General features: G+C 34.7%; 1 protein-coding gene across 6 annotated transcripts in view; it reads left to right on the forward strand.

Annotated features, from left to right (window-relative positions):
* Positions 1 to 13,819, forward strand: part of DOCK9 (dedicator of cytokinesis 9) — a 141,107-nt gene that overhangs the window by 79,479 nt on the left and 47,809 nt on the right. For all 6 annotated transcript variants that reach the window (XM_026058192.1, XM_026058190.1, XM_026058191.1 and 3 more), the window contains 7 exons: positions 664 to 750; positions 1,397 to 1,486; positions 6,067 to 6,182; positions 6,306 to 6,375; positions 6,510 to 6,635; positions 6,764 to 6,835; positions 13,494 to 13,640. In XM_026058192.1, coding sequence (XP_025913977.1) covers positions 664 to 750; positions 1,397 to 1,486; positions 6,067 to 6,182; positions 6,306 to 6,375; positions 6,510 to 6,635; positions 6,764 to 6,835; positions 13,494 to 13,640 — 708 coding nt within the window. The remainder of the gene's footprint in view (positions 1 to 663; positions 751 to 1,396; positions 1,487 to 6,066; positions 6,183 to 6,305; positions 6,376 to 6,509; positions 6,636 to 6,763; positions 6,836 to 13,493; positions 13,641 to 13,819) is intronic.

The following is a 13,819-nucleotide window of genomic DNA, read 5'->3' on the forward strand; positions in this document are numbered from 1 at the left end:
GTATTCTTGAAGAAGTCTTATTCTTGCATCTAGATTTTTGTGAACTTTTTTTTTTTTGTGAACTAAAGCTAGTAAAATTATGGCTTTATTTTTCAAAGCAGAAAGTTTGCAAAATTATATTAATAAAAATGATACCAAGGAGGATAGAAAATGTAAAATGTGATAGGGGTTTTGACTAAGAGGATGAAATGTGGAGAAAAAATTGACTCATTTTGGAGAAAGAAGTCTAAATCAACAGCTAGAGTTACTTCTCTTCTCCTGCTCCACTTCCCTTTTAAAAAACAAAAAACAAAAAAACCCAAAAAACTCTGCTATAAGCTTTTCATCCATCATCTCCTTCACATCTTTAATCTTTTTGTATTGTAACTATAGTTATTTTTCAAGACTCTTACCATGGCTATTCATCTCTGTTCATGCCTGTGATTAGGAGGGTAGGACCAAGATGATTAGCTGTAGAACTACCATTTCTATTACTGGTCATTTTTAAGCTTCATAAATGCTTTTAGTAGTGCTGGACTTTTTATTCATTGCACACGTTTTCTCAACCTGTTAACAAAACAAAACAAAAACCAACAAGCATTGTTTCTGATACTATAAACACAGCACTGTTTTATTCATATATTCAGCTACCTTATTTTGCTTTTCCTGTGTGTGTGCATGCAGCATTCTGGTCCTGAAATTAAATGGGTAGATGGAGGCAAACAACTGTTAAAAATATCCACTCATCTGGTGTCAACAGTGTATACTCAGGTAAGTTACAAAACAAATAAATTTAGAATAAATTTTAGGAATAAAGTATGTTTATAACATGTATATACAATTTTGGGGGAAGATTCTCAAATTCCCACTCACTAATATGCTGCTGTCTTACTTTTTGTCTCTTGGGCACTGTGCATGGTAACCATCTTTCATATCAAAAAAAAGTAGCAGATCTGACATTAAAGCTATTCCAAATGTGAGCCTTTTGTCTAATATTGTCATCCATTCCAATCTGAGCCTTCCTTCCTGTTAGATGAGAGAACATGGTTGTTTGAAAGCTATTTAATGGCATGTCTGCAAAACACTGAGTCCTGTTGTAGTTGCTCATAATACACATCACATGATCAATAGGGCTAACCAACGTATGTATCCTATTTTCTGCATGTCACTTGGTGTGAAAGAATATAGGTGATTTTTGTATAATTAATTTTCAAAATCACTGGAAATTTTTCATATGGGCAAAAAAGAATCAATGTTACTTTTAGACTAAATTATTTTTTAGAGTGGCACACTTATTTTCGAAAATTGAATATATACACACATACACATTTTCTCCTATATTGTATGTGTTCTGTTTTGGATTATGGGTAGAAATGTTAGATATTGTTTAATTTGTGATTCTTTTTGTCTTTGATAGGACCAGCACTTGCATAATTTTTTTCAATACTGTCAGAAAACAGAGTCTGGAGCTCGTGCACTGGGAACTGATCTTGTAAAATATCTTAAGGTATAAAATGGCAGTTAATAACAAATTTTATTATTTATTTATACTTTTGTAAAACATAGGAGCTTCACCTTTGTCTAGGTCTCCTTTATGGAATACACACTATAACAAGAACAAGGTGGTCACTTCCCTGAATAATTTACGATGAAAATATAAGATAAAAGCAAAACAGCACAAGGAAATAATGAGGCAGTATCGGTCAGCCTTATGGGTGATGATTTCAGTACACTAATGGCCAAGTGTATCAAATTAACAAATCAAACTGCACACAGTAATGGTGAGGAATGATGGCCGTTGACTGGTAATACATTGCTTGTTGAAATATTACAATGTCAGTAATATAGATTTCGCTTAGGTCATCACTGTCATGACTACAATTTTCCCTCAAGATTGGAGTGCATGGTTTCCACAGTAATGTTATCTTAGCCAAGTAGGCCAGACTTTTAATATGGAAGCCAAGATTCAGTCACCTTAAAATCCGTATAAGGTATTACGAGTAACTCATGATTTTCTTAGGCACAACAGAGTTTATTGATATAATTCTATCCACCAATTCATGAAAACAGACTGTCTACTCAGGACATTCAAGTAAGAACTTAGGTATTGAATGTGGTGTACGTTTGAACTGGACTTGCTTTCTGATCTCTGTTATGTCAGAACCAAGGTTCTAAGTCATCTTCCATTCCCCAAGGCTTCCTCTGATCCTCTTCAGTACAGAAAAGAGCACTGCTCACTGACAGCCAGAAGTCAGAATAAGTCTATTTGGAAATAGTGGCCTTTTTTTTTTTTAAACTGACAGACTTGTCTTTCATTCTTCTATCTGTCCTTATCATTCTGAAATCTTGCAGTCCCAAAACAGTGCTGGCAAAGTGTATGACAACAGTACAACCCCTTAGAATGGGTTCTGGCCATGGTAGCATCACATCAAAAGGGTAAGGCAAAGAACAAATAGCTTTGTAGCTGAATTTCATCATCACACATGATTACTTAGAAGGAGTCACTGGAGATTCCTTTTGCTTGGGTTTCTGTTGCTGATATTCCTGTTTTGATAAGATAACTTTTCTCTGGGTTTCCCACTTCAAATATCTGTTTCGTGTTCCTTGAAGTTTTTAGATGTGGAGCCATCCTTATCTCTGCTGCCTTCTGCTGCAGTAATTGCACCAAATAGTTCCCAGTTAGATGGCATTCGCACTAAGCCTGGTAGTGTTTGGACCTTAAAAGCATACCCTATGCAGTATCAAAAGGCTCCTGCTAAGTTAGAAACAGCTTATGTGCAGAATTCCTCCCTGATACCACGCTGGTAAATCCTCTGGCATTCTGATGCTTTTCAAAATACGGAGTCTTTCTTACTGTATGTATGTGGTTCCTGTCCTGAAGGAGTCTCTCCATTAGAGGTAGAAGATGAAAAGATCTGCTTGTTCAGAGTGTTTCCTCTTGAGGCCAAAGGGAATATGCCATCATTCCCCAGGTAATTTTCTGGGAAACAACRGTCTTGTCTTGCAGGTCCTGTCTGAGATTCCTGTTTGAAGGAGGGAACCTCTTTACCTGTCAGTTCCTACTGTTTGTATTTTTCTGGCTAGGGGTTTAACAGTTGTCAGTACTCAGTTTCTTCCCATGTTCCATCAAAATAGCAACAAAGGAATCACCCAGCTTTTTATAAGTCTAGGCATAAAGAGCATTTTTTTCTCACTGGTGTAGCTTTGCCTTCTTGTCCCCTGCTCATGCTTTTGAAATGAGTTAGGAGACTGAGCCTTCATCATTGAACTTAGCCTCTCCTTTTTCTCTGTATAAGAAAGTTAGCATGTGCCGAGCATCTCTCATCACAAATTAGGGCTCTTAGAGTCTGACCTGTGGCTAATTCAAGCTCTTTACAACCTTCAGCATCATTTCCATAATTTTTTTTTTTAAGGGGAATAGCCTTCCTGTTACTTTGTGGGTCAGAGAAAATGGCACATGTTTTCTGGTATCAAGAGGAAGGGGAGAATTGTTGCCCATATTGGGCTTGAGGAAGCTGAATGTCTTTTATTGATAAGTTCAAGCACAAAACCAGAACTGAAATATAAAGCAGTTGGTCTGGCAATGGGAAACAGTCATGTGTCACATGAAAGGAATCACTGCTACTAAAATCTCTGCATCCATGACAAGTCTGAATCACTACTATTAAAAATCCTTCCAGTTTGCACGCTAGGGAGAATCTCTTTATCAGGGTCTTACTGGCAGTGGCTGTTCATATTGTGAGGAGCAGAACAGCCCTGCACTTTATGTGGACAGTTGGCTGATACTTACCTCAGGAACTGAAATTGTAAGCAACCCTCAGTCAGTTTGGGATCCATTGGATTCACTGGAATTCAGAGTGCTTTGAGAAATCCCATCGTTTGTTTCTCGTGTTTATCAGGGCTGTACTTTACTCTGATACGATCACAAATTCTTTTCCTGGGACTAACATGGCAGCGTCACACTTATCTTGCTACCTGCTCATCATCAAATCTAACACTTTGCTAGGACTGAAGCCATCATAGTAACAACTCTTGTTAGTCTGGTAGAACAGTATGACCATCAGATGTTAAATTATCATTTGGGGGATAGTTTGAAAGAACAGTTGCTCATATCACTTCCGAATCACATAATTTACTTCAGTCACATATGTTCATATACACTCTAATACATATAGATATCTTATTCCTTTCCTTAAACACTTTGTTTACATTTATATCAGTTCCACATTAGCAATATCTTCAGGTTCAGTGTTACGGCTACATCTTGTCAAAATCTCTGGGTCAGAATAATGCAACCACAGAGTGCATTTTTAAAACCCTTGCTTGTCATCAAACATAAAAACATTTTCATTACACAGTGCGAACATATTCCATGCCAGTAGATTAAAACATCCTATTGGCTTTATTGCCTCACTTTAAGGTAATAGGAGACAAATGATCTGTGTCAAAGACAAATTATTATTAATCTTATTTCCAGTTGGCCAAATTCCTGTTTAGCTAGGCTTCCCAGAGGCTCAAATGCTTTTTACTTCTTCTACATACTGAGAGTTTGCCTTCCATGCATTAGCTGATACCTACCTGTGCCAGACTTAGCCAGGCTGTGAGCTAAAAATTCTTCAGAAATCAACATCTCAGTTCACCAGTTACAGTTCCTCACAGGTATCAGCTACTCTCCCATTCTGTATTCTGTCTCCTCTTCCCCTCCCTAAGAGGATTTTGAGTAAGCACCATCTGATATTTCTAATTAAATGTTTTCTGAAACTCGCCTGAATCAAGAAGTTGGGATGCTTGCTTTCATGTTTCAGGAGCCAAACATCTCTTAGCAGCTCATAAGTTGAGGTATTTGCCCGTAGTTTGCTGCCTAAGAGATCAAAGGGCACAGCTATTTCTGGTAGTCTCAGGGTAATTGAATGCTTAGAGGCATCAGAACTTGTTACAAGCCCATTTCTGGCAGGGTCCTAGCTCAAGCAGTCCCTTTACCGACAACGGCAGAACCGACATGGACAGAACCATGACTTGGAGTTCCTTTTGCATGTTTCCCCAATGCTCTGATACCAGAGGCAGTAGATGCAGTGGAGTATGGTTGCTGTTTACGTAAAAAAAAAAAGCAAACAAACACAAACAAACAAAAAAACCTGAGAACACGTAGGAGTAAAGGCTGTTTGAAGTCCCAAATAGTGTTTAATGTTCATATAGGCAAACATTCAAAGAAAAGACACCTACTTAATACAAACTGGAATGGTTTGAAATATATTGTCTGTATACATGTCCAGCAAACATGCTTTTTTCTTTTTTTTCTTTCTTCAAACTCCCTTTAGCTCCAGGGGGTTTTGTGGCACAAAACAATGAAGGATCAAATGGCATATATGCCTATGTCTGTAATATCTTTTGCATATGGTGGAATGCAAAGGAGTTCCTGATGATACCTTTCCTATAGGTGCTGCAGAAAAAGTCTCTGTGCTCTCAAGGATTAGTGGTACTTCAGAATCCACTGAATATGAAGGTGGACAATATATGTTGAAGGAGCTGAGTTACTAGTAATTAACTGTGTCGAATTCCAAGTGTTAGGTAGTTAGTATAGTTTAATGTACCCCATTCTTTTTTTTAATATTTTAGTTGGTTGTTTTGCAGTTGAATATAGCTAATATTGCAGTTACCACAGGTAAGCAATCTGTATTTTTTGTGGAGTTTCCATTTGATAAATGCCTACATTCATGGATGAAATAAGTATACCAAAGTGTCAGTTTGTCAACTTGTGGCATACATAGATGTTCTTTTCGTTGAAACATGACCTAGTATGCATGGCAACAGAAAAGTACAAATAACTGTTTTCTAAAATCCTTTTAATGAAACCTAATTTTTATGCCTTAAATTACCTAAATGTAGAAAATATTTACTAAACATTTTTATTGAAAACTATTCTCCATTGCCTTCTATGCAGTTGTATTTGAGATAATTAACAGCAAAAAAAGCAAGCAGCATTTCTTTTTTTTGGAAAAACTTGAAGTAAATTTTATTGTTTCAGAATTTGTGATTTAAATGCCATTGTTTCAAGGGAGTGACAGTACTACCGCTTCTTTCTTTTAGAGCCTTCATGCTATGGAAGGCCATGTAATGATAGCTTTCCTGCCCACTGTTCTAAACCAGTTATTTAGAGTTCTCACTAGAGCTACTCAAGAGGAGGTTGCAGTCAATGTGACAAGGTAAAGAATTTTAAGTGCTTTGTAGAGATGAAATGATGACTGTAACTGAAAAACATTTTTGCTATAGCAACTATACCTTTCTTCTGTATACTTACCTGGTTTTGGTTTCTGGCTCTTATTTAGGGTTATTATCCATATTGTGGCTCAGTGTCATGAAGAAGGCTTGGATAGCTATCTGAGGTCTTATGTCAAGGTAGGCAAAAGTAAATAATTTTTTTTTTTTATTTCTCTGAAAACAGTATATTTAAACTGAGTTGCATCTGTTTAATTTCAATAATTTCATATTATGTCATAATCTCAAATTGTGTTCTATTTTTCCTTCCCAAGTATGCTTATAAAGCTGAACCTTATATTGCTTCTGAATATAAGACTGTACATGAAGAATTGACCAAGTCCATGACCACAATTCTAAAGCCATCTGCTGACTTTCTTACAAGCAACAAGCTGCTTAAGGTATATATTGAAATTTGCTTTTTCATGAATATTCGTATCCAGTCAGAACTGAAGAATATGCACTAATAATATTGGAATAGTTGTTGAATGCATGTGGGGATTTTACAGAAATTTTTTTTTCTCTGCAGTATTCATGGTTTTTCTTTGAAGTTCTGATAAAATCAATGGCTCAGCATCTGATAGAAAACTCTAAAGTGAAGGTATGTTCACTTTTGCAAAAAAAATTAAAGAGAATTTACACAACATCTTCTTTCTCTAGTCACATGTTTTTATTACGTGTAAGAAAATTAGAAGAAAAAGTTATATACATATAATAATGATTTATATTTAATAACTGTTTATTTATAAGAAAATGAGGGAAAACAAAGCAGCAGGAGAAAGAAGGTGAAATATTAGAAAAATCCACAGGGCTAGATAGAACATTATTATAAAAGGATAGCAACCCATTAAAACCTGTACAGTGGAGCAGCCTATACAAATCTTTGGACCCTTTTAGTAAGATTTCTTCATACTTACGGTACAGTGAAGCTGGAAGCAACAATTAGCAATGTGGCCATTGATGTAGATATCCAAAAATATGTTGTCTGTTTCCTGAGCAGCTCTTTGGCTGTGATATTGACTCAGAGAAATGAATAACGTGTTTTGCAGTCTTTCTGTATGCAATAAGAAGTATCAGAATTTAATTCTTTGTTATTTCCTATGCTGAAGCGAGAATACTAATATTTTAGAACCAGACATTTTAGAACCAGACCAACTTGACTTATAGTAAGCCATATTTTTCTTACATGAGTGGGAGCTTTTAGTTTACTTACTCCCGCTCTGAAGCAATTCTTAGAAGTAAAGTTTCAAGTACACAAAATACCCCTAGCTCAGTAACATACCAAGAAGTCAGGTGATCTGAAATCCTTATCGGTATTTTCACCGTGTGTTTAGAACATAACTGAAAGTCTGAAGAGCATGGGGAAAAATAGTTGATTGTACAGTGATTAGGAAAAAATATTATAGAGTGCTATACTTAATATTGTTCAGCTGTGGTATGATCAGCAGAGTTCGAGTCCCAATTCAACTTACTTCAAGTGTTTTGGACTTTTCTATATTGATATCGATAGTTGTTGTTTTTTTTTTTTTTTAAGAAATTCATTGATTTTTTTTCTTTTTAAGAAGCATGTGAACTCYGTATGATAAATGGTCAGATGAATTTTTCATCAGTAGTCATTTCCCAAAGTAACCCACTTGAAGTCCAGATCTTACTAACCATCACTTGTTCTTAGTACGTATGTTAAAAAAAATAAAAATTAAAAAAAAAGTTTTCCTGTTCATGTTACTGGTTTGCTTTCAGTTAAAAGAATTAAGTAATTTCACCACACTGAATATTGTCTAGCAGCAAATAAAAAATGTCTTACTGCAGTATTCAGCTAGACTCATTTTAGCACTAATTACTGATACGTAATTTGAGGGATGTCATAACAATAGAGAGGAAGAACATAAAAGTTGCTTCTTTGGGGATTTCAAGCTGAACTATGCATTACTGAACTATGTTTTGTCCCAAGGGACATCTACTGAAATACATCATACAATGAAGATATCATGCTTTAACATTGCACTCTTTGTAGAAATAGCGGAAATTCACATGTTTTACCATCGGAATTAAATAAGGAGGAGAATATTTAACATGCATGATGAAATAATTGTTTCCCACTCCTATGGAACGTTAGAGCAGCTGCCCAGATATTCAGTCAGTGTGTCAAGGCTCCTTCTCATTTAATAGTAAAATAAATTACGTGTTTTAAGTATAACCACCCCCCTACCACACCCCAGTTTGCCCAGCTATGTTTTATTCTGACTAAGTTTCCATGAGCAGCTAAAACTTATAAAGAATGTCTGACTTCATCCTATTATTTTTGTATTTGAAGAAAACCTCAAACTTTTGCTTGTAGTGTCATGAGATGCTAGCTGCTGTGTTGCATTTATACATAAGGCTAAAAGGAATTCTCTTCACTTAAAATGTCATGAAGAGGAGAGTTATCTCCTTTCTATCACAACAAAAAATATTTTTTTAAAGAAAAACTCAGTTTTTAATTTGACAGTAGTCCTGGAGTACTCTTTCTGATGAAATTCTTGTACCTTTATTGGGAGTTTTTTTAAAAAAATAGGTTAGACAATTGTTTTCAGGGAAAGGATGTTTCTGTACAAAACTGACTTGATATATTCTCACACAGAGACATAAACTTTCACCTGCTATTTATAGTCTGTTTAATCTAGAAATAGGTCTGTAGTTTGCTGAGAAGTCAGGCATTGACATGCTACTAGTACTACAGATTTAAGTAGCTTCTGAAATGTGGAAGAGGGCAAGCCTTTATCACTGACTTCTTAAAATAAACTGGCTAGGGAACTGTGAGGGCTTTTATTTGTTCGGGTCTTTTTAGAATACCAACATGTGCCCAAGGGCTTTGCTGTACATTTAGTGCAGTGTATCCTTTTGCACTTAAGATGTCAAACTCCTTGCTTGGGTGTTAATTGATCAGCTAACATAGTAACTGTTTGGGGCTTCCTCAAAATTTCTAGCAAGAAGACAAGATTTATCTGCCACTTTATCCACCACTGATTGATACAAATGCTGTTAATTCAAATGAGTAAGAAAAATATTGAGGTATACTTTCATCCATTCTTCACTCCTTTTTCTGTTTCCATGGTATCTGTTCAAATAATTTGGGAAAAGAGAGTAGGATCTATAGACTTGCATTTCCATTATTGATTTGATGTTGCTTAGAAAAGATTTTGTCTCTGTTCAGCCTGTAAATGGAGTGTCTCTTATTTCACCACACTCTATTTTGAGTTTGTTTATTACAGCCACTAATTAAATTGAATTAAAGTGTAGTCTGATAAAGCAGAAAAACCTCTGATTCTTATTTAAAGCTGAAATATTCTGCAGACTCCTGGAGTTGAATTATAATTGTGTCATTCAAAAATGATATTGACAACTTTGGTAAATGTGGAGTAACTAAACTTTATTATTAATACTGAAGGACTTCTTTTTCCTGTTGGTTTAGGGGGGGTTTTGGTGGCTTTCCTGACAGTACTGTCAGTACTTCTTATTTTACCGTTCTCAATACTGTGAAAAGATACAATTTTTCTAATTACAGAATATGGCACACCTGGGCAAGGTTTTCAAAACATGGTGTTTGTAAAACTTGTGTATCTTGAGGATGTTTGCTATTGTATTTGGTAGGTGATATTCTGAAAAAAACAACTGTTTTTACTTGGCTAAACGAAGTTTGTATGATTTTTTTTTTTCCTGATTTTAAAAAACCTACAAAAATCCTCACAAGTTTGGAAACAGCATACTGGTTTAAAAAAAACTTCAAAGAAACCACTAACTTGCTATCATGCAAACCCATTTCCATAATTTAATTATAACTTCCTTACAGTAGTGATTATGTTTTTAAATTGAGATCAGTTGGTGGATAAAATAAGTACAGTAGAATATAATCTTTTTTAAAGCAGGAGTCTGTGTAAACAAACAAAAAACAAACACGGCTTCTCAGAATGACTCAGCCAGCGTCCAAGATGAAGCATCCTCTCCCATAATCGGCATCTCCTGCGTAGTATGATATAGTACCATTGGTGAGCCTTCATGTTACTACTAGCTTTTTTTCACCACAAGTGCTATACTGAGTCATTTGCTTAAAAGGCTTGTATCTCAAAGCTAATGAATCACTACTGACCTATGTCATCTTAATAATCAATTGCATTTGGAGAGCACCAGCACCTGCATCTGTGGGATAAATTCAATATAACAAGATTAGCCTTTCAGGGAAAAAAAAATTGGCAGTGGAATATTGTGTCAGCTGCAGGTGCCTGTTATGGGTTTGCTTAGCTGGTGTTACGGTGATATGAAGGGTACATGAGCTGGGGTGGCATGACTGCTCAAAAAGAACCCCATCACCTCGCTGTCTGGGAGACCTAAGTTACCATAAGAGAAGGCACTGACTTTGTCTTTTAGTAGTAATAACCAGTAAGTAAGACCTAATGGCCTCAAATTTCATGTACCTGAAAGACTAATTAATGTTTTTATTTACAGCATGCTATAAATTATGTACTATAATCTTCTGAGATCGATTCTTAAGGGTTGCTATAAGTAACTTTAGGTTTTTCATTAAAAAGAGCCAAAAGATGTAGGCAGGAGAAAATTCAGTGTACATTTATGTTTCTTGAAGATTGGTGTAGAAATAATGAAATTTCACCCTTTCTTTACATGATACTTTACAACAACTTGTTGCACCAAGTTTTATCTATTACATAGGGTTTTATGATGTTATAAATTCTGAAAAGTCCTATTCACTTTAATCTTTCTACACTACAAAATTTTTTAGGCCAAAAAGTTCTATTGCTTTGTTTTAATAGATGTTTGTTCTACCTGTTAACAGGATTGCTAATAAGTATTTTACAGAAAGTGGGCTGAGCAAATGGTCATGGAACTGCATGACTGTTTTCAAAGGTTCAACCACTTCCTAGTTGCATTTTATTTTTGATTCCAAGTTGCCAGAAAAAAATACATAAGCCACAAAAATATGATCTAAATATTGATGGCACTCTTAACTTTTTAGGACTCTCCATTCTATTTCAAAAACAGAAGATAAGGAAGCACAGTGAGGTTTTTTTATAGATTTAGTAGGTTTATAGCTATATATCTTTCAAAGATGAAAACAGTTCATGCAAGAATTTTTTCTTATGCAGGTTACATTGAAACTAGCAAAATGGTGTCACATTGTTAATTAGGACTAATGGGTCTTGTTATAGAAGCGTGCAGTAATTGTATTAAAAAATACTCTTGATATTGGAAAATACCTTTCTGGTTTCTATTCATGTCCCACTCTTCTCTCCTACCAGTTTATTCTTGAACTTGACTGAGGTTCAGATTGTTTGTCTTCTGTATTTTAAGTATAGTTGTTCTATAGGAATTTCATCCATTTCAGGTTAGTATATTGTTTGTTTTTTAATAGTATCTCCAAAAGCAACCCTCAAATGTGAATTGGCCAATAGTACAATGGGAACAAATTCTCTTAACAAGCGTCTTTGAATTCTAGTGCTTTGCTATATGTCGCCTGGAACTACTGTTCATTCTCATTCTTCCCCCACAATAACATGAAGCAGGGTTCATAGTTAAAAACTACTGAGATTACATTTTATGGTATATTTATTTGTTATTTTCTCCATATTTGACATGAAAAAAAGTTTACACTGTCAGAGCTAACCTGATTGTTATCTTCCCTGTGACATAAAAGAAAAAGAGCAGAACTCACCTCTTGTTTCCAAATATCCTCGTTCCCAGGCATCACTTCTTGCTTTACAAGGCCCTGAAATGTCAAACAAATTATTTTGCTAGCTGTTCTGTCTTGTTGCTTAAAATGATAAAAGCAACATGTAGCCAGATATTTCCTGCTTATGAAGTCTTACAAAATGATGCATTTCTATATACAGCAAAATTACTTCTGTAGCAAAAATTTTATGGTATTTTAAAAAAATTTATAATTACTGTCCAACAAAGACTGAGTTTTAGGAATATTGGAGGACACTGGCTGACATACCTTCCAACATAGTTTTGAATTTTTGATTGTTATTTGCATTAATAGATACTGTTGATATTTATACAATGATCTTTTTCAACCCTAATGTTTAGAAATCTAATTTTCCTTAAGATAGAACTAGAAATTTTGGAGCACAGTTCAAACAAGGAACTTTGCATCAAATTTTGTAATCATTGATTTATGCAGGGCCTTGACAATGGTTTGCTTTCCCTAGGGATGTTGCGTTCAATTTAGCTTAGAAAAGCATTTTAATTATCAAGTATTCCAGAACAGTCTGATATTTTAATTTTACAGTTTACAGAAACAAAAGATATGATGACTGTATAGTTAAAACAGTTTTTGTCATAGCCAGTTTCTCTCTCAGCCTTACCCACCTGTCATTAAGTTCCTGCAGACAAAAGATAGAATCTGCATGAAAGACTATAAGATGTCAAGAAATAAAAGAAAAGCTATACGACGGCAAAAAGCTGAAGAGAACTTACTGAGCAATATTGGTCAGAATGTACAAAATCATTGATAAAGATAATATAGATGGTGGTAAAAAAGAAGAAATCATGAACGCAGAGGAATAAACTAATTGGCAAGCTACTCAAAAGCAAGGGAAAACAGTTCTATTTTGGAACCTTAAGTATATGAAGAACAAGATTCTGGTAATTCTGAAAGCTGGAAGAGCTGAGATTTGAGGTGCCTGAGGAGCAAGAGCTACAGTTCTTGAAAGATAAAAGCATGGGTGAGAATTTCCACAGTGGAAAAAATCAAAAGAATTTTTAAAAACACATTTCAAAGCAACAAAAAAACCCAGCTTTCCGTGACAGAAAAGAGTGTGACAGTGTAGCTGATACATATGAACTAGCTGGTGCCTGCTTTGGAAGGGATCATAGAAAAAATTAAAGAATTTCCTTTTGCTCTTAACTTTCATTATGAATGTTTTTTTAGTATAGAAAAATACTAATGTTTTAAACTTGCAAACTTTTATGCATATATTTTTGTCATTAAAAAGAAAAGTATACTTTGCTTGGATTTTAATTATATAGATGTTAGTGCATATTGTAATATTTTCTTTCAACCAAATATTCTTTTTCTTCCCCTTAGTCTAGAAAGGTTCAGGAAAATCTTGTATTTAAATAAAATTTTATTGTAAATTAGAAAATTTGAAAACTTTTTGTCTTCCTTCCCTGACAGATTATCTGTATCTTATCTAAAATAAGTTTTCTTTTGTATTTTGGTGTTATAAAGCATGTTAAATGTGTATTTGAATTTGTGCTTCTAGCTGTTACGAAACCAGAGATTTTCCGCTTCCTTTCATCATGCAGTTGAAACAGTTGTTAATATGCTGATGCCACACATCACTCAGAAGTATAGAGACAATCCAGAGGCTTCAAAAAATGCAAACCATAGTCTTGCTGCCTTTATAAAAGTAGGTACCCAAACAACTTGGGTCACTTTTTCAATAATATTGTTTCTTTGTGTATTTTAAGGAATTTTTAAAGACAAGTCATACAAAACTGAATATACATTATGCTTTTTAAGTACAATTTTATGTCCAAGTAAAAATGTATTGAAGTATAATTTGCATCTTCTGTAGTCAAAAGACCC

The sequence above is a fragment of the Apteryx rowi genome, unplaced genomic scaffold (genome assembly GCF_003343035.1).
Source record: "Apteryx rowi isolate R43461 unplaced genomic scaffold, aptRow1 scaffold_144, whole genome shotgun sequence".
In the NCBI taxonomy this organism is placed as follows: Eukaryota; Metazoa; Chordata; class Aves; order Apterygiformes; family Apterygidae; genus Apteryx; species Apteryx rowi.